Raw genomic sequence first — 21,478 nt, 5'->3', positions numbered from 1 at the left:
CTCAATTTTATCACAGCATTGTAAGCGTGGATATGATCAGTTGGCAGTTGAGTGCCGTGTATCTGAAAATCTAAAGCACTATCACGTTCAGACTTCACCTTCTCCACATACATAATGCCCTCAGGCAATCAGTGTGCCTCTTCACTTGTCACTCACTCTCACAAAAATCATGTTTCCTTCAGTTACGTAACATTATTCATTTTACGTTTATATAACAGCCATGTGGTTGCACAGATGTTGGTGTGTACATGTAAAATCAAACAGTGCTATGAATGTTATGAAGAAACATTTCATTTGAGGGTTAGAGATACTCAAAAATGTTTCATCTCATCCAAGAAGCTCCTTCAGTTCTGTTATTGATGTTATGATTCGTTAATGTTGAGTAAGTTAAGTGCACATATCACATTTATGTTACTATAGATTATTCATATTGTGTGCTTGGTGATTTAAGATAAAATATTCCTTTCCTTTATTCCCACACTGGGGAAATTTGCTAAAATTTTCCAATGAGAAAGCTATACAATAAGCTTTTATACAGTGTGTGCACTATTCAAGGAGGGTAACCATGTTGCAGGGAGAAGTTACTTATTAGAAAAGCGATGGACAAATGATACCAGCTACATAGTATACATACCACTAATATGCTACTTCTTTAGGGCAGAGGTTGACATTTATCAGCAGCAAAGCTTCTGCTATCTCATCAGTCAAGATCACGTCAAATGTATTTTAACACAAGTTGCATACCTCCTCTTTGAGCCTCCAGAGGTGATAACGATACACTGTTGTATGTGTGTGTGTGTGTATGTGTGTGTGTGTGCGTGCATGCGCGTGCGCCTCTTAATCCACCTGAAAGCTCAACCCTTTTCAGGATCTTTCAAAATCATAAAATGTTCAGCACATCACATACGTGTTGGCAGCCTTCCAATGTGGACACGGCAAGGTTTAAGTGATAAGAGGTTTGACTTCACACACATTCCAGCAGCAGTCCACATTCTCTACATCCAAGCTGCATAGCAGTGGTGACCATGCGCACCTTTTGCTTGTGTTTTGAGCAGACTCGTGGACTAGACTTGTCCACATCGGCCACACTAGCATGTTAGTGTTCAATGTTACCTAGAACTGCAGTAAACATAGCAAAGCTTTAGAGCGATACTTGGATACTTAGAGATGTCCTCATTGTAACTTTGTCAAGGTTATAAACAACCTGTTCACTTCCAGGATTCCTCTCGCTATCTCTCACACACACACACACTCACACATTTTGTTTTGGACATTAGAGTTTTATCTGTCAATGAATGCTCCACTTACCAAAGCCATGTTACCAAAACTGTAAGTGGTGAACTGTGACTTGCACACAAAGCCCTCAGGCAGGGTGTGGTACTTAACTCCTCAGAGCAAGAATATAGCTAACATAGTTAACAGGTTGCTTGTGGCTGTGTCTCACCTTTAATCAGTAAACTATAGTCATGGCTTTTCTCATTCTTCTCTCATGAGTCTTTCTTTCTCTCTCTCTCTCTCTCTCTCAGATAAAAACTCTGGTAGGAATAAACCAAGAGGGACTGAGTTTATCTGCAACCACTTTGACATACTATACATGATCTCACACACACACAGAGACACACATAAAAGGTACATTACTCACATGGCATGTATTTATTAGCTTGGCAGAGTTGAGGTTAAGGTGTGGTGGGAAAATGTCGACTGAAGAAACGTAGCCAAAACAATCCGGTTATGCAGAGGGCATGTGCTCATATTATCTCTTTTTTCTCTCCTTTCTCTGTTCTCCCTGTCGCTCATCCCTTTCCTTTTCTTTCTGATTCCTCCCGTCTCCTTTGCTCTCTTCTCAAGTTGACTTACATTTGCTCATGCCCTGACCTGTCTCTCCTCTGTCCTCAACAATCAATTAGATTGTGCAAAGTCACCCATACTAATAGATGGAAACAAAACCTAGAATGAAAATAAACAAACTAAATGTTTGATATTTGTGTGTGGATTTGTATTTATGTATGTGGGTGCATGCATGCAGATGTTTTTGTGTGTTCATATAGGCGAGTCTTTTCTTTTTTCCTTGTTTTCATAAGTTTTTGCATGATTAGCTTATTAGACTATTTTTGTTTATGTAGCAAAATCAATAAAATATAAATCATTAAAAATGTATAAATAATAAAAAAGTTATAAATTTGTAACTCAAAATGTATCCCTACTAAGGCACCATAATACATCTATATATATATATATATATATATATATATATATTTCATTTTATTTTAGAAGCTCATCATCATGTTTTGTATGGAAAATATTAATCAGAAAAACTAGTAACTGTAGCTGTCAAATAAATACATTTGAGAAAGAGCGTGATATATGTTACAAGTATAGAATGGAAATTCTCTTGAGTAACCGAAATACTTAGTTACTCCCCTACTTTATAAACTTTGAAAATGTATGATTTCTTTCATTACATTGTACATGTCTGTTGTCATTGTCTATCTTCATTGTGTGGTCTATATAGTGACAGGTAGGAGGGGAACAGAGAGAAAAAGACATCCCACTATACCACAACAGTGTAACCTTAATTATTGTACACATTTGGATTATTTAAAATATAAGCTTACCATATAAATTTGTGTTGTTGGCTATATTAGTGTTGCAATCTTATTTGAGTTTATAATCTAATTTCATTATCAGTTGCAGTACTTATTATTTCATATACATAATTGGTAAGTGTAACATTTAATTAGGTTATTTACAACCCTTTTAGTGTGGAGCATTTTTGGTTTCCACCTGCCATTGCTCGCAGGGGGACAGGTGTGAATGTGGCAGTCTATGAGTTGCATATGTTGAGAACAGAGTAAAGTCGAGTCTGCTGTCTTGCCGTGTCGTTGGTGATTATAGAAGATTACTAAAAAGGAAATTGTTAGCGTGTTTGTCACCTACAGCCCAGAGAGACAGGCGGACGCTACCGGCCAAGAAATATGGGTTACAACAGTAAATGCTAGCTGCTCTATATTACACACTGTACACATAACTTCAATACATGAGTCTTTGCCTCGGCCCCTCCCTTCACTCCGCACCTGCATGTGAACACTCCTGGTCCCACCTCGACTGGGCGCGGTCCCGCGGGGTGGAGTTCACCGCTGCCGCTCTGGGAACACTAAGCCTATCTACATACTTGGCACATCCGCTGCATTCACTTCACTGAGTCTAGCCGCACTTCTCCTCTTCTGGTTCTGCACTTCGGGGTTTGTTTGTTTGTTTTCGCGGGAGAAACTGGTTTAATCGATCCGTTCACAGGAAGCGCACTGATCCGGGAAAATGATGGCTCCGGAGCCGCTGCGATCAGCTATGACCATCAGGTGCTCGGAGGACACGTCGCTCGCGCTGCCCTCCGACAACAAGCTGCGCTCTGGACAGCAGCGCGTGCTGGATCAGGTGCACACCATCAAGAGGGGCAAGTCCAAGCACGGGAAGAACGACCCGCTGTCCCCCTCTCCTACAAGTACGGAAAAAAAACTTTAAAACCTCACACTGTTAAGAATAATACCGCATTTTTTGGTTTAAGCTTCATATAGTGAATTACTTTTAACTATCAGTTGTAACACTATTATGTAACTAGTGTTTCCTGTGAACTCCACGAATTACCAAACTTATCCAGAGGTGGTAGTTGCATCCATCAAACAGGATGCTGTTTTTTCTTAATGTGGGAGAATAACCAGACTAAATATTAGATTTTTGTGTAGGTTGGTCAAATAGACTTTAGCCATACCACCGATGTAAAATGTAATCTCTGGCTGCTGGTGAACATCACTGTGACTGGTGTTAGTGTGAGCTTCAGCGTCAGCATTGAGAAACAATCCTGGTTATCCTGTGCGAGTCTGAGCTGTTTCTCCCTGTGAGAGAGGAATGCAGCCCACACACACTCATGCGCACACACACACACACACACACACACACACACACACACACACACACACACACACACACACGTACGCACACATTTTGAAAATTACGTTGAAGTCTTTCGAAACAACTCTGTTATTTGGCAATACTGCAAGAGGCGTTATAAAGATCCACCAAAACTGAGAAACCAAATATTTTTTATCGTGAAATGTGCGCAGCTCCTCCTCCACTTGAGTTGCAATGCAGTGCGTGGTTTTTATAGGGCAACAGGTAAACATATCAGTAGCCTTTGTTACTGTAGTAATTTGCAAAGTAGGCTATCTGTATTATGTTTTACGGTCTCACTGACACTGTCATTGTTTGAAGTGATTGTGAAATTTGTGGCACACATGATAAGGACACCTCTGGCGTGTTTAAAACTGACCTTCATCTAATGACTGCAACTTTTAGCAAAATGTAGTCCTTATAAGTGATGTAGAGGCAAACCAGGTAACAACCAAGTAAAGAAGTCCTTAACTTTAAACTGAAGAGTAAATACTTCACTTCAAAACAATAAATAGCTTCAAAATGAACTCTTTACAGTGAAAACTGAAATTGGTTTGTCCCTTTATGTCCATATTTATCATTCTGTCTTTTGTTATATAAACACCATTTCAGACAAACTAATTGCACTAAAGAAAACGCAAAGCTTCTAAAATTAATCTTAACACCTGGCTTGGAATAATATGCCCAGGGCAAATGTCAAGGAACCACAAAGCAGTAAACAAACACTGAATAATAAGGAAAACAGCCACAAGGTTAGAGCTGCACGCACCCCTCAGGTTATCCAGCTACTCTAAGCTTTAATATAAAAAAAACATGGTCATTGGAACATTATTCCTAGTTTATGTGACGCACACAGTAATATTTAATTATTTTGTTCAAACACTGCTGTTTTACGTACAATGTTGTCACAACAAAGATGATAAACTCGGACATTAGCTGGACACCAACTAAAATCGCCACTGTGGATTTTCCTCCTATTCTATTCCTATCTAGTCTGTCAGGTCAACCAAGTTACAAAAGGCATATTGTCTCTCTTATCTCGAGTGCTATCAAGCCACGCTTTCTGTGCAGAGCTCAAAGAGTTGAAGGTAGAGGAAAAAAGTCATTATGCTCAGCTAAAAACAAAAGGAGAGGGGGGTTGCATGCATGGTCAAAAGTCCATCAAGTTGGCCTTCAAGAAGAGTTTGTTCATCCGAATCAATCAGAATGCTCTTTTAGCTTTATTCTCTCACTTTCTGTTTAGCACAAGGGAGGGAAATGCACATATGATTCAGCTTTGCCTTCTTCAGTGTGCAAGATGAAACTACTTTCTGTCACAGAAATCGACTCTACAAAAACTAGTCTGTTAATTATCCCCAGTATCTGGTTCTCGGAAAGACATGCTGCTGTTGCATTTATTTGAGTGGCAGCAGAAGATTCAGAGGCAGATTTCTGAAAATCTCAGCATATAAAATTGAAACAATCTGCTTGGCTGCACAGAAAGCCAAGAGAAAAAACGTGGGCTTTTTTTCATGATCTAGGTGAACTGACCCTTTGGAAGACTTCTTCCTTTCCTGCACAGTTCACATATGTTCACGCTGATGATTATTCCATAGTTTTGACTGCGGTAATCCTGTAATGGTGAAGTGTCAGCCTTACTTTTGGCACAGAACAGCAATGAGCTTCACATTCACATGAATCATCCAACACAACAGACAGGCATAGGTGCTAAAACATGCTCCCAGGTAAACGGTGGATTTTCTTAAGCACACACACAACGTGACTGACATGATGTCATGTCTATCTCTCTGTCTGATTTAAGGATTGGCAGACATGTATATTGATTTTAAAGCCTGTAATATGTGTGTAAAGGTCTAAGGTATAAGGTCCTCTAAGCTGTGAAAATAGTTATAGAGCAAAATGATTTTACAATTGATGATGCTATCCACTAAAAGCTCAAATTACTAACCAATTCAATCATTGATTTTTAATCTGACAATATACATATATTTGATCAAATACTTTACAAATTAAAAAAAATCCATCAGTAAATCAATCCAATTAAACTGTATCAATCAATAACTGTAAAAAAAACTTTACCAATTTTTTTGCATAGACAAGGCCACCAAATTAAATGTACAGCATTAGCAAATGAAAAATAAATAAATGAGTTAATCAAATTGCAAATAATGATAAAAATCCACCTTTTAATTTTCCTTTTAAATACCTCTTAAATGTAACTGGATATTCATTTCTCTTTTTTTTTTAAATGTAGGTTTCATTGAATTCCAGATTTTTAATTTAGGTATCAAATATTTGAAATTAATCTAATACAGTTTATTTGACAATTTTGACAATTTGACAATTTAATTTGTTTTTAAATCCATTTTAAACTTGATTTCAATCAACCAGACTTAATTTGTGTAGCACTTTTTATACAATGTAACACAAAGAGCTCTACACAATAAAAGCATTAAGAACAGGAACTGATGGAACACTGTCATGAGTCGCATACATTTGCAACAAGGAAACACCAAAGAGGAAAAAAAAAAGAAAAAGATAAAAGACTAAACCAGAGGAGATGTAAGCCAGAAATAAAAGGCAGGATGTGATAAAGAAAGCAAACCTTAAGATAAAATAAAGATAAAACAATAAAATGACTTTGTCCAACATAAACCAGGGAAGCAGACTGTTTATCCAGTGGTACACACCTGAGTCAGTCTGATGTGTCTGTACTTGATGAATTTGGGTTGTGAGATTTCTATATATAATAATAAACGAATAATAAAACATTTTTAAAGGGCACAGTCCACACCGCTGCAAGTCTTTGGGAAGCAGAAATCACCATGAACATGTGGATGGATATTTTACAAACATAATAATTTACATCTCATAATAACGAATAGCAAAACTGAAAACACATTTTTAATCTGAACAAATATCAGTGTGATGGAATTTGTTGCCCATATAAAGCCAGCACAAACCCTCATGTTGTCTTGCCAGCTTGATCCTCAATGCAGGCTATTATCCTCCTTGGCATCGATCAAAAATAGGTGTGTTTCAATAGCTTTGTTTAATTTTTTTTTTCTGTCAGCCTGTCAGTCTTGCATTTTGTTTCTTTGTCTTACACGTCTTCTCTGTCAACAGGCCCGATACCGCAGAATTTGACATCATGCGTCGATTTTGGATCGTTCAAGTTTTCTCCGTCCAAAGCAAATGGCACCTTCAGCCGCACCAGCTCCACTATGTCATCGGGCTTCAACAAAACGGTATTTGTTTCTTTCTTGTAACAGCGCCATTCATTATTGTAGAGATAATGCAAGCAGAAACCCTTCTCCCGTTCACAGTCTCTGCATTACAGGACCAAATCTTACAATAAAGACATGGAAAGACAACAAAGTCTGCCTGTCAGTTCCTATAAAGGCTCACCAATGAACATGTTATGTCTTGTTTGTTCAATGCATACAAAGACCAAAGTGTAAAAATGACAGGTTGTACCACCTGGTGCATCAGGTTAACAGGAGCTGGTAGGCAGATTTTGTTACCTCTGGACAGAGCCAGGCGAGCTGTTTCCCCCCGGTTGCCAGTCTTCATGCTAAGCTAAGCTAACTGGCTTTTGGCTCCAGCTAGACGAGAGAGGGATCCATTTTCTCATCTAACTGTTGGCAAGACTCAAAATAAAATGATACCTCGCACCAACAAACAAGAGCTGGACAAGCTGTGGCTAATTTGCCTTATAATTAATGCACATGTGTTAATGACCCTTATGCAGTAATAACTCTGCTCTTGATCCACTTATGGAAGTGGGGAAATATGGTATTAAATAGTAAATATTTAAATTGATTACAGAACATTCTTATTATCTGAGCTCAGCTGTTACTTACACTTCAGTTCTTCTATAAAAAGGATCTGATGTCTTTTAGCCTTACAAATTAGCGAGCACTTAACCATGGAAATTTAAATATAATATCAATTGATGTTCATTTTGTCCAGTGAACCGAAGACGTTTTCAATTCTGTGACATTTGAAACCTTTTAAGTTTAAATACTGACCATTTTGGATTGACAACTACTCCACTACTGCTGCTGCCGCTGGTCAACGATGCCTAATGCGGCTTAAATATCTTGGTAGAGACACTTCAGCAACACCTTGACACTGTGAGGGAGATGTCCCTACTGTCCATACCCACCTCTACGCCCACAGGTGATTTATGACATTGTTCAGTAAAACATTATACCGAAATGTTGCTTGCCCCTGGCTCTCTTTGCCACGACTCAGACCCCCCAAAACCAGTAAGTTATTAATGTGTCTTCACCTCTTATGATCCTTGCCCTAGAAAACTAACAATTACCCTGAATCCATTTTCAATCGGTTTGATTTTATTTAAGTGTTGTGTTTGTGCATAGATGCAAGTGTGGATTTTGTGTGTGTGTGTGTGTGTGTGTGTGTGTGTGTGTGTGTGTGTGTGTGTGTGTGTGTGTGTGTGTGTGTGTGTGTGTGTGTGTGTGTGTGTGTGTATGTAGTAGTGCGACTGTGTGAATATAATGAACAGTTAACACAGCATGCTTTTGTATCTAGCAACCAGGTGTGCATGCAACTTCCTCATTTTTGGGGAATGGACAGATATTGTTTTTGAGTGTCATTCTTAATTTCAGTCTTCTCACTAAGAGTCAGAGAGAGTTCAGCTCATTTGTAGCCCTGGACTAATCCAAATTCCACACAGGATTAATGTTGACTTCATCAGTGTGGTTTTGTGTGTGTGCGTGTGTCTGTGTGCGTGTGTGTATGTGTGTATGTGTATATGTGTGTGTGCGTGACTGTGGGTTAGCCTGGCCTGACCTACTGACAGTGAGTTGAGGCATGTCTAGGGAGTGTGGTGATGAAGGTTCTTTATCACCACACACCACTGTATGCGCATCTGTCACCTCCTGTTTTTATTATGTGCATGTTGATTCTGTCACCTTATCTAAATTCCACGGGCAAAAATGAATACGTGGGTGGCATTGCAGAGCTAGTGACCACAAATCAGCCAATTCAGTTTCTGTCTGTTAGTTAGTGGCATCAGAAGATTTCTGCTTGCTTTTGTGGACGTGAAGTTCCGGGTTTTCCAGGCAGAATAATGACTGACAGTTTAACTGATGCACACCAAACTGTAAGCAATCCAATCATATTTTTGCAGTGCTGCAGTTTTTAGCTGCTGACATTGCTTGATCATAAATCGAAACAAAAAGCTCCATGTTTGATGAGTTGATGTTTTGTTTTTTTTACCTTTAATAATGGTTGCCATGTGCTGTCAGTGTGCCTTCTACCTATTGCTTCACCATTAGCTCAATAATCATCAATCATAATCTCAGTTACATTTTCTGCATCATTGTCGTTAGTATATTTTAGTGTTTTTATCTAAATGTATGTTATCAGACAGAAACCTCATCCTGCTTCTCTGTGCTGCTTCTATTTGCTCAGCAGAATTTGCACATGTATTAAAGGTCCCGGTGGCTCAGTCCGTCCTTATCCAAATGAAGGGAACTTGCAGCGCCTGCAGAGTAAACACGCTGTCAGTTCTTATCAAACATATTGTTGACAGATCTCTCCTCCGTCATGCTTTTGCTGCTAAGTAACAGGGCTTGTGCATAGATGGTAACTGAGCAACCAGTCCACTTTGAAACAGGAAAGAGAGTTGGTAGACAGAGCGAGAACGAGGCAGTTTAGTGGCTATCCCCTTCCTGACAAATTCTGCAAATCAAAATGTCAACATGTCAGCTGCATTGATTAACTGTGAAAAAATTCTCGCGAGTTGGTAATCTTTGATGTTCGTGATTTCTGGGTGAGGGGAAAGGGCCGTTTTTTTCCTTTCATTGTCTCAATGGTGCACACCACTTCCTCTTTACTAACGTCCAATGTGCTCAAAGAACGGTGGGAATGTTTTTTCTCTTCCAGAAATGTCACATTTCACACTGTAATTTTTCAAAAAACCAATAGAGACAAACTTTTAATTGCAAGAATGACTAATCCCTAAAACAGTGACAAGACATGTTCTGTCATTGTGCTCAAGCTCCAGCGGTGCCAAGTTGCTTTCTTGGTTATTGTGTGGCAAAGCTTGAATAGTGTGTTTTGTAAAGACTTTCACTCTCTCTCTCTCTCTCTCTCTCTCTCTCTCTCTCTCTCTCTCTCACACACACACACACACACACACACACACACACACACACACACACACACACACACACAAAGCCAAAAAATTAAAGTAAACATAGAATAACAGTGCATAATTACAGGAGATTAAGTAGTTTAGTGACACCAGGATTGTGAACGTTAATGAGTGCTGTGTCTGACTTACACACAAAGCCCCTCTGTGAGAAACTGCTCGACTGCGCCAGCAGTCTTACAATGCACACAGCTTCAATGAGTCAGTCTCCAATGACAGATATTGCGTTACCTTGGTTTGTGTGATCGTTTAATGGATTCTGCTGCCATCGACATAAAGTGAGAAGGAAGGAAAAGAGGTATGCAGGCTTTGTGCCAGGTTAAATTCCTCTGTATTGGTTAACAGGGAGATGTCTTTGAAAACTGCTCTTGTAGAAAGTGGGTTACTCACTTTCCTTTTTTTTTCTGACCCTGAATGTTGCTACAGGGAAAACTTAAGGTTATACAGTGTTTTCAGGCTACAGCTAAGCTACAGTTTTCCACGACCGGCTGCTGTGGACTTCTTACAATGTGTCATGTGTGTATTTTTCAAACTAACCTAGATAAAGTGCTGCGTAAGCCCTGCCGTTTTAAAAACCAATCATCCTCTGGAGAGCCCTGGATGAAATGTTTTATGGAAGTAAATCTCATGATGCCACGCTTTCTTTCTTTTTAGATAAACACTCAGAGGAGTCGCACTCTGTCCACTAAAACCGTGGGACCTTTCAGCGCGTCGGGCACATGGGAGCAGCAAATCCAAGGCTCCAACTGGCCGAAGAGTCCCAATGGGCTGAAACCCAGTCGCAGTGACCCCACCTTGGCTCCTCCATTTTCTCCTGCCCCTGCACCTGTCATGGTGATCACTGATTCTTATTCTCTTCTAACCTGAATTGCCACTGAAATACCTAAACATATTATGCAAAATGTGTGTAAACCAAAAAAACATCGCAAGTAGCCCACAGTACCAAATGAGCATCGTAAACTGCTTTTTGTTTAGAGAGCCAAGGGGCAGTCATTCCATAGCCAGCACGCCATCCAGACTCGAGTCAATAGACACAGCACCTACTCCTTGACCAACGGCACTCAGATGACCAACAGCCAGACACGCATCGTCCGGCCGCCCTCTGCCCAGTCCCACACTGAGGGCAAGATGGGAACCATCAAAATAACTAAGAAAGCGCTTCAGCAGACAGCGTGAGTTCACCTGGCTCCTTAGACGCTCATTTTTCGTATCAGAAACATTTTCCCAAACTAAATTCGATCCATTGCTGTTTACTGAACTGGTGATTAATTAAGTGTCTGATTTCTTCTTCTCTAGGGTGAACAGTGGGATAAACGTGTCAGACGTGACCCTAAAGGAGGCTGTAGAGTACCTGTCTCACCCCGAGGAGAAATTCCAGCAGTTTGGGGCCACCTTCATCCAACACACCACCTTCAATGAGGAGCGTGCCAAACAGGAGGTCTGAGCGCACGTACATTTAAACTTACTGTTAAAGCTTCTAGTGGAGACTTGCACACATGCACTGCGGTGTTGTTTTCACACCGCATTTGTGCGGGGATAGTCTTGTACCGTAGACATACAAGCAGGGGAGCGCTCTGTGAGGACCTTTGTGTAACCTGCCTTGAGGGAAAGGGAGGAGAAAGCGTTTATCATTGTGCTTGGCTGATAATTTTGTTTGTAATTTACACTGCTGTCAATATAATGCCACGCCTGTAAAGTCTCCTCACCCGTTCCCTCCACGTCTCTGTGTCGTAGGTCTTCCAACTGGAGGGTATCCCCGCTCTGGTGACCCTGCTGCGGAGCCCCAACCCAGCGGTGAGCCAGGCTTCTGCCGGGGCTCTGAGGAACCTGGTGTTTAAGGACAAGAACAACAAGCTGGAGGTTCAACACTGCGGTGGTATAGCTAAGGCCCTGCAGCTCCTAAAGGAGACCGACTCTACTGATACTCAGAAACAAATCACAGGTAGGACATTTCATTGAGACGGGACCTCAAAATGTTGGCTGAAAGTGAGACATGGTGGGGTTTTAATCCTGGGTTAGAATATCAAACATATTCCCTATCCCTAAAACCTACAGAAAAAAATGTCACATACACTGAGCAAGAACATGAGCTTCACAACATTATGCTTTTCTTTATTTATTCATATTGTTTTTTAGTAAAGATTGCAAATTAAATACATCAGCGAACATAACAGAACAGATCAGGTCACCAGGGGCAATAGATAAGGGTGTACACAACACAGGTTGGCTTGCTTTATCTTAAGGGTTACTTTCCCAATTTTCACATGGAAAACAAGTATACACACAAAGCTCTTTACCCAGAGTTCATCAATTCAAGTCCTATACACTTTAAAAAAGAGAAAAATAAAGTAGAGTAAAATGAAATAGAAAGAAAAAGACAATAATAAAGGGAAGTAGGGTGTTAAAATAAGCACATTTCAAGTTTACTAGAGTTTCTTACAGTCTCCAACGGTATTTCAATTGTTGCATTTACTAGTAGAGAAGGGAGAATAAATCAAGTAGTCCTAATAATGATGCCAGTGAGAACATTGAAAAATGGGGGTTGAATAAACCACATAGTGTATGTAAAAACTAAGAAAAGCCTAGCACTAATATTCTCCCGTACTGTAGCATATCCATAATCATGTGCAAAAACCATTTTGTCCAGTATTTTATAAATTTAATAAAACAGTCTTGAAGGAAAAGTCAGTTAGTCACAACATCTTTTTAGGAACATATTCAAACACCAAAGGAAACTACATGATGCATGGATGAAATGACTGATTTTTTTAATTACTCGTACTTGAATTCTTCTTGCAATATTGTAGGCCTGCTGTGGAACCTGTCCTCCAGCGATGAGCTGAAGGAAGAACTCACAGTGACGGCGCTGCCCGCTCTGACTGAGAATGTGGTGGTGCCGTTCACCGGCTGGTCAGACAACAGCACCAACAACAACATACACCCTGACGTCTTCTACAGTGCCACAGGGTGCCTGCGGTGAGAACATTTCATTAGGATCAGTGTCGCCAGTCTCTACCCTTTTTAGATGGGTGATATTCAAGACCCACAATCTATACTGATAATCCCCAATACATTTTATTAGATAGAGCAACATTCTTCTGTATAATCTCGATGACAATCAACTATTAGTCGTTTGCCAGAAAAGTAATCAGCAACCATTTCCGTAATCATTTTTTTTTTAAGCAAAGCTTCTCCAAGGTGAACTTGTGATCTTGGTCGGACAAAACAAGACATTTGCAGACATCACCAGGAACACTGATGGGCATTTTTCAATCGTTTTACAGATGAAATGATTCATCAGTTAAACACTGGTAAATTAATCAATGTAAAATGTAAGATAATGAAAAACGCGTTGGAGCCTCTCAGTGCAGTGAGCAGCTCTTTTGTTTGGTTTCTGCCTTCAGTTTGAGTCTTCTGATCCGGCACCTGTAAAAATCATTTATGTCGTTCTGATGCTAAACACCTAAACTGAAGGACCACGTGTGTTTAATACACATATAATATTAGTGCGTATTAAAACAAAAGTTACAATTGCACCAACTGAATACTGGCAAGGTAAAAATCCTGCCTTGGGAATTTCTGCGCCCCACATTGCCTGATCAACATGATCAAGTTTGCTTACAGGGTGTGACGGACAGTGCAATTTGCCTGTTGAGGCACATGCAGTTGAAATGAAATGAATGACTGAACGATGTGTGTAGGAACCTGAGCTGTGCCAAGAAGAGGGAGAGGCAAGCAATGAGAGACTGCCCTGGCCTCATCGACTCCCTCATGAGTTACGTTCAGTCGTGTGTGGCAGAGGAAAACCCAGATGACAAGGTACACCTCTGAACCCACTGCTGCAGCATCATCTTCAGTTTACTTGAAATGTTTTTCTGATGTTATCTATTTTACCTCCACACCCCTGTATACCACCACCACCATCATCATCATCACTATCATCATCACTGTCAGTAATGACACACAATGTCAGATAGAGTTGAAACAATGAATCGGTGAATCGATAAGTCAATCAGCAGCTATTTTGATGATCAAGTTAGTGGGCTAAAGGAGATTGTGACAGGTATTTTTTTTCACTATTTTTAGATATTTTACAGAATGATTAATCAGTTCATAGAGTTTTTTAATAGAAATGTTTGTTTATTATTCCACACTTTGGGTTTTCTGGCTCACTGCATTGTCGTTTTTGTCCACATTGTCCCTCTAACCCTGAGTTGTGGATGTGTGAGCAGAGCAGAGAACAGCTGTGTTTGGATTCGAGCATGCTGACTAAAACTAGTTTACTCATAGTTCCTGTAAATCATGTCTCATGTGTCTCTCACAGCATGTGTTCAGCCCAGATGCTAAGTATCGCTATAAGCACAAGTACACACACATACACTACAAATACAAATACACACACGTCCCCTTGAACGTTATGTATGCACACCGACGATGCTCCCACATTCTGCACGTCCATAAACACACTACACATGAATAAGCAGGTAAATACCAGCATGTGTGCGGACTTAGTTTGCTTGGATGCGTACCCACTCATTTGTGGAAGTTTTGGGTGTGGATCTGTGCTTGATTCCAGGTCTGTGCTGGCGCTGTTTACAGAGGCTTCTTTTAATGACGCAGTAGAGTATGACTGGTGTTGTATGGCTTCGTGTTGTCTGTGTGAGAGACAGAGAGAGAATATATTTTGCTTATTGGTCGGCTCTGTGACGGCGAGACATCAGCTTCTGGTAGTGAGCTCTAACTGGAATCCCTGTTCACTTTGTGCTTGTTGATGCTAAAATAGCTTTAGTCACATTTACTGTGTATGCGTCATTGTGTTTCACTGGCTTCTTGATTAAGGATCATTTTATCTCATTAACTGAACCTACCTCAATTAATCTCATTCATTTTGGTCAAGTTAATGTTTCTGCTGTATGTCCAGAGCAATTAATCCATTTCCTGTTAAATGAACATACTAGCTGAACCTGTCAGCTGTTTGCCTAATCAATTGGATCTATGAAAGGGAACTTCCAACCTGGGTGTTACTCTAATGTATTTTTGTTCATTGGTATGATTATATTCTACTCACTGCCTCTGTTGTAGGGATTTGGTGACACGCAGAGTTTGTATTTTTCCTTCCCCTTCCTCCAAACATAGGACAAATAACCACATATGGAGTCTTCCTTTATCATGATAGTGGTAGACAATGAGAAGTGGATGGTGTGTCATTTTATTTATTTATTTTTTTTCTTATGATTTTTCAAATCTTTGCATTTGCTATTATTTCTCTTCAAACACACAAATGTGCATAAGTGTGGCAGGTAAGACAGAAACCAGATCATCTGTGCTGTGGAGCTATTAGTGAAAATGGCGATGAGAAGATTAACAGCGTAGTTAATGACTGCTCCTGTCGTCTCCTCTAGTCTGTGGAGAACTGCGCATGCATCCTCCATAACTTGACCTACCAACTGGAGTCGGAGGCCCCTGGGTGCTTCAGCAACTACTACCCTCGGACAGACGACGAGTCTGGGGGTAGGAAAAGCCCCACAGTTGGATGCTTCAGCCCCAAGAGCAGCAAGGCTCAAAAGCAGGTGGGAATCAGCCATGACACACCCCCATCTGTGTTTGTTGGCTAAATCATAGCAGGCCCTTTAATCCAAGCACCACTTCCATTCTTCCTGTCTTCCTCCCTCTTCAGTATATGTTTGACATGGATCGGGCAGTGCTTGAGGACAGTACCCCATCAGGTCAAAAGTGGTTGTGCCATCCCAAAGCCATGCAGACCTACCTGTCTCTGCTGGGCTCGTCCAAGAAAGACTCCACCCTGGAGGCTTGCTGTGGTGCCCTGCAGAACCTCACTGCCAACAAAGGACTGGTGAGTGCAAAAAATGGACACTCGGGATTATCTCAGGTTGATTTAGGAGAGGAGTAAATTAACAGAAACCGAGCGGTGGTAGGATTACTGATACAACGGCGCTATTCACAAGATGAACAAACTTGTTTTGTGGGAAAGGGTGGAGGTTTGTCTCTGCGGATTCAGAGGTAATTAGAGAAAGAAAAGAACTTTGAAAAAGGGAAAGTGGGAGGCATGAGTTGTCAGATAATTGCAAAGTCAGCTCAACTGGATTTCACAATGCGAATACAGGATAAATATGGCCTGCTACAGCTGATGTCTTTTCCTCCCTCTGTCCTTTGTGTGTTGTGCTGTTTTTTTTTTTTTGTCGCAGGGGTCCTCAGCCATGAGCCAGATCCTGGTTCAGAAATTTGGTGCTCTGCTGCACATGACCCCTCTGTTAAAGTCACAGAACTCTGGCCTGCAGAAGACCGCCATGTCCCTGCTGAATAACATGTCTCGGACCAGCAGTGTGCAGACCTCCATGGGTGAGGAGAAGCATGAGATGTTGATAGCGCCCGTCACCTCTGTTGCAGCTGCATGAATGTGGTTTTAATCTAAATACATCTGACTTACTGTTTCCTTCGTCTTCTCTGCAGCAAAGCAGATTCTGCCTGAGCTCACAGGCCTCCTCTCCTCTGGCCCCCGGGAAATGGGAAAAAGTGATGACACTATAGCGGCAGCTTGTAGCACAGTACGGACTCTGATGATGGCGGACACCGAGGTCAGCAAGAAGGTCATTAATAATGAACTGGTGACATCGCTGGCTGACCTCAGTGAGAATGGGTGAGTTTTCAGTTACTCATCTCTGTGTGGGAGATTTGGCTTTCGTAGCTGTGACAAACTTAAATGCTTTTCCCTGACATATTTTGAACTGCCTATGATTTTGAAATGATCTATGAAAAACTTGCATTGATTCATTTCTCTTGTGGTATTTTTGCATGCAGATAGTTTTGGGTGTTATCTGCTCAAGTTTTGAGATCTGTCTTAGATTTTTCCTCTAACATCATGCAGAACGAACAAAAACAAACATTTAAAATATCAACAGCGAGTCCTCTTCCCACAAACAATCTTCCTCTACTCTGGATAAAGTGACCGTCAATAGTTAAAAGTGAGGAAGAGGCAAAATTAAATCTGAAAAGATACGTTGCTGTTGGATCTTTGAAAAATATCTTTTCACTGCTCTTAACATTAAAAAACAAAATTACATTTACCTCCACTGTGTTTATATGACTGTGGAGATCTCAGAGACCCATATCTCAAAACTAAAACCAAAACTGGCGCCATGGCAAGAGACCGCTGAAGCTGTAAACAGCTTCAAAATCTTCACAAATAAAGATCTGGCACAATGGCGTTCTTCTCTTTTTACATTGAATATACGGGTAATCTAATCTACACTCACCTCTGCAACTGCAGCCATTGTGGAAAGTTTATTTTAGCACAAACACAATCTCTCAGTCCACTTTTGTGTTCAAAGGCACTAAAATACCAGCAGTACAGGTGATATCTTAAATGTCTGAATTGCTTCTTTTGATGTCAATCCTTTCTTTTTTTCTATCTGTTCTTGTTTTGCTTCTGTCTCATCTCGTGCTGCTTACTTGTGCCCTTTCCTAATGTCCTCTGCCCTTCTGTCCCAGATCTTTCCCTAAAGGCAGCAAAGCAGCCGCATTGCTGCTCTACAGCTTATGGAATGAGAAGAATTTGCAAGGCACTGCGAAAAAGGTAAATTAGACAGAGGTGAAATGTATGGTTGACCTATGGGTACAATTCTTAATACATACTAAGGCAGTCACTCCACAAACCTATTGTGCTTGTGTGTCATGTTGAAGCCGAGCACATACTCGCACTGCCTTGTACGAGCAGCGGGAGGGCCCAGCTGAAATGGGCGGGTGTTTATTATTACTCCTCTGGCTCACACACTTTCCCTTCCCTCCTGCCACACCCAAGAGTTCAGTGAATACAGGAACAGTCACACTGGAATCCTAGCAGACTGGTTTTTAGGTGCTCGCTGTCTATTACGGGAGGAGTAAGACGTGGAAATTTGAAGAGAGATAAAGAGAGGAGGTCAAAACAGTGAGAGTCAGTGGTGGGCAGGGTGGTGCATAGACAGAATACATGAAACGTTTCCTTGAAATGAGTGTATGAGTGTATGAGTATGAGCGAGTATGCTTATCCTATGAGCAGTAACAATGCTTATAGATGTTATGAACAGAAGCAGAGCTGGGAAAAGAGGGAAAACACTGGTTTTCACACTGCCATAATTCACCCAAGGCTCCTCTGAGCTCAGTACTCTTCCTCTCACAGCCAGTGCGGGGTTGCATTGTATGTGTGTGTGTGTGTGTGTGTGTGTGTGTGTGTGTTTGTGTGCGCTTGCATCTGTGTGACACCTTTCACTAATTTTCTTCAACTTTTCTTAAAACTTTTTGCTCCACAGCTGGGATTGGCCAAGTCGCTTTTTGTCAATGACAACACCACAGCACAGTACAAGCAAATGATCGATTGAGTGCGACGGACGAGTGGCACCACACAGCCTTAGAGGTAGGACTGGTTTCTGGATGCTTGTAGTTGTATGTATTTATGATTTAAAGGCTCAGTGGGGCCAGAATGAGCAGAATTTCTATCAAAGGGATTAAAACTTTTTTTTTTCTCTTTTCTCTCTTCCTCTTTTCCTCCATGTGCTCAGGTGTGTACTTGCAGATGGAAACCAGCATGTTTAGACACTGTGGTGGCCACACCCTTGCAGCACGGAGAGTAAAATCCTTCAAATAATGGCCTTGCTAAAAGATCCTATCATTTTGAGTCAATCATACAGTATATTGTACATACAATAGAGAAAAGAAAGATTTCCTTGTAATTCTGCGGTGTTGTATGTATTTAAATTGGATATGCTTCTGTCTTTGTATATAAATGGGTGAGTGTGTTTATGGTAGGTTAAGTGTGCGTATGCTGAAACCCACTTCTTGCAGCTTGTGAGCCACAATACACCAGACAATGTTATCTGCAGTGAAATGTTACTCAAAACATGCAGTGATTATTCAGATTTAGGAATGGCATCTCTATCAAATGTGTCCGTCTACAGGCTACAAAATAAAATATCTATTGTGGCCTTGAGGACTTATCAGCTGAAAATGAAAGTAATAAGAAAAATGTTAAAAAAAACAAAAAACAAAACAAAAAAAAAACAAACTGTTGCTATGAGATGAAATCTTGTACATCCAAAGAGTGTGCTCTGTAGGTATTAAGTAAAAAAAATAACAACATTTTTAAAAATCAGTTTGTTTGTTTTTTTTGGTTTGTAATGGGTTTCTTTTTAATTTGCTTTTTTTTTTTTGAATAGGTTGAATATGGTTTAGTATGGTGAATGTGCCAACAGTATGTAAAAGACTGAGCAAGCACTCACTTCAATAAAGACTAAGCACTTGGATTTGCAAGGTTTCCATACAAAAGCAAAGAAATGCTACATTTTTAACGTTTAATGCAGTTGATTGGATTTTTTTGTTACTTCTTTCTGTCGCCTGTTTCATTAAAAATGAGCATAGCAGCTAGCGCCTCAATAGTTAAATGAATGGTTTGACATTTTGAGAAACACAGCACTATTTTGCTTTCCTGCCTGGAGTAAGATGAGAAGATCGATACCGCTCTCATGTCTGCACAGAAGCTACAGTGAGCAGCTGGTTAGCTTAGCTTAGCACAAAGACTGGAAACAGGGGGGAACAGCTAGCCTGGCTCTGTCCAAAGGTAATAAAATCCACCTACCAGCAACAGAGCTTGCTAACTAACATGTTATGTTTGTTTTATCCGTACAAAAAGCAAAGTGTCAAAAGAACACTTTGTGGTTTTACAGAGGTTCAGTTTTTTGTGCAGCTTAAACAAACAAGTACGTTGCCTTTGGTCAGAGGCAGGCGAGCTGTTTCCTCGTTTTTCCAGTCTTTGTGGTAAGCTAAGCACGTGCTGATGAAGCTTCTCATTCGGTATCAATTTGCTCATCTAAATCTCTGCAAGAAACAGTAATAATAAACGTATTTCTCAAAATGCCAAACTGTTTCTTTAAAGTGGAGTACTAAGCGCCTTGTTCTATTACATTGCTTTGTATTAACTTACCTATTGAAATTTACAGATTCAGTTGTGTAGTGTTTGTTTTTTTCCCTTGTTTCACATTGTTTGTTTTCTTGCATAAACTAAGGAATTGGAGACAGAGGGGTTTGGAATTTAATTCATGACATGTAACAGCTTTTCAGCTTGATTAGCTATGTGTAGAAAACCCTATGAGTCACATTTGAAATTCTTTGACAGATGACATAGCCACACGGTCAGTGTTAGCTGCTGGCTGCACACTGAGACTCTTATAAGTGGTCTTTGATCTAACTCAACAGGCTGTGCCCTCGTCTAAGATCTTTATGACAGTCTCAGGGTAGAAGCTACTTATACATTACATTTTTACGTTTTTGAAAACCCAGCATTGCAAATTGCTAAAGCGCAGAGAGTTGGCAACTGTGGGGATTCCCCACAGTCCCACAGTGCACTGCGCGGGACTGTTTTTATCCGAGACACACAGTCATGCAGAGGTTCATTTGCCTCGGGAAAGACTGATGTCAGTATTGCTTTGAATGTATTTGTGGAGAAATGTATGTAGACGTATAATTAGGAGCATTCCCTGTCACTCAGTCTATTTGTAGAATAAATAACATATATGCATGTACGTTGTGGTCTTTTCTTCAACAAGCAACTAAAGTAATTCAGTGTGATAACAGAAAGTTCATACTATGTGCATATTTGACATTAACACAGTACGAGCCATGTGGGAAGATACTGGAATCTGTGTTCATCATTTCTCCTAAACTTCTTGAACTAATCAGCAGGGTTTCTGCGGTGTTTGTGTGTGCATGCCGTTCCCTGACTAAGAAAAAAGCTATGAAAACAAAATGAGAAGCCTCGCGGCTCCATTTTCTAAATCGTGTTTGAGGGTCTGACTCAAGCAGGTTTGGTGAGATTTAAATCCCAAAGGCCGATTTTTTTTTTTGAATGTGCTTTTCACAGCTTGCACTCTCTTCACACGAAAGTACATTAATCATTAGTTTCAGTTATTCACAACGTACTGAAAATGTTGCGTTCTGCATGATTTATATTTTTAAATTTATATTTTTACCCTATTTTTATCCTGTTCCTCTCAGCTATAGTTGAGCGGTTTCCTGGACAAACACGTTTGTTATTCGGTGACAGAATCGTCAGCTTTTTGTTTCTTCACATCGTCTGTTTATCATCAACGCAACACAACCAAATCAATCTGTTCTGTTTAAGTTGTTTGACAGGTGATGAAATGTAGCGAGACAAACGGCAGAGACAGTTTACTAGCTCACTAATCACTGTCTCCAAGAAATAAACCACAATGCAAAAACAAGGAAATCCCCAGTGCCTCATACTATTCTAGAGACAGCTAATACATTTGTATTCTTTCATTAATGCAAATCACTTTGAAG

At 40.4% G+C, this 21,478-nt stretch overlaps 1 protein-coding gene across 1 annotated transcript; it reads left to right on the top strand.

Moving 5' to 3' along the window:
• Nucleotides 1-3,248: 3,248 nt before the first annotated feature.
• On the top strand, nucleotides 3,249-19,216 carry pkp1 (plakophilin 1). The gene is made up of 15 exons (XM_022741414.1): nucleotides 3,249-3,499; nucleotides 7,072-7,193; nucleotides 10,784-10,963; nucleotides 11,105-11,301; nucleotides 11,426-11,567; nucleotides 11,864-12,071; nucleotides 12,937-13,105; nucleotides 13,831-13,948; nucleotides 15,532-15,699; nucleotides 15,807-15,983; nucleotides 16,336-16,489; nucleotides 16,601-16,787; nucleotides 17,639-17,723; nucleotides 18,436-18,539; nucleotides 18,685-19,216. Exons 1-14 carry the CDS (start codon nucleotides 3,316-3,318, stop codon nucleotides 18,502-18,504), a joined length of 2,160 nt encoding a protein of 719 aa, XP_022597135.1. The 5' UTR covers nucleotides 3,249-3,315; the 3' UTR covers nucleotides 18,505-18,539; nucleotides 18,685-19,216.
• The last annotated feature ends 2,262 nt before the right edge of the window (nucleotides 19,217-21,478 follow it).

This window comes from Seriola dumerili, unplaced genomic scaffold, assembly GCF_002260705.1.
Source record: "Seriola dumerili isolate Sdu_G_001 unplaced genomic scaffold, Sdu_1.0 BDQW01000056.1, whole genome shotgun sequence".
In the NCBI taxonomy this organism is placed as follows: Eukaryota; Metazoa; Chordata; class Actinopteri; order Carangiformes; family Carangidae; genus Seriola; species Seriola dumerili.
The sequence above is the reverse complement of the archived record's forward strand: the minus strand, read 5'-3'. Positions and strand labels throughout refer to the sequence as shown.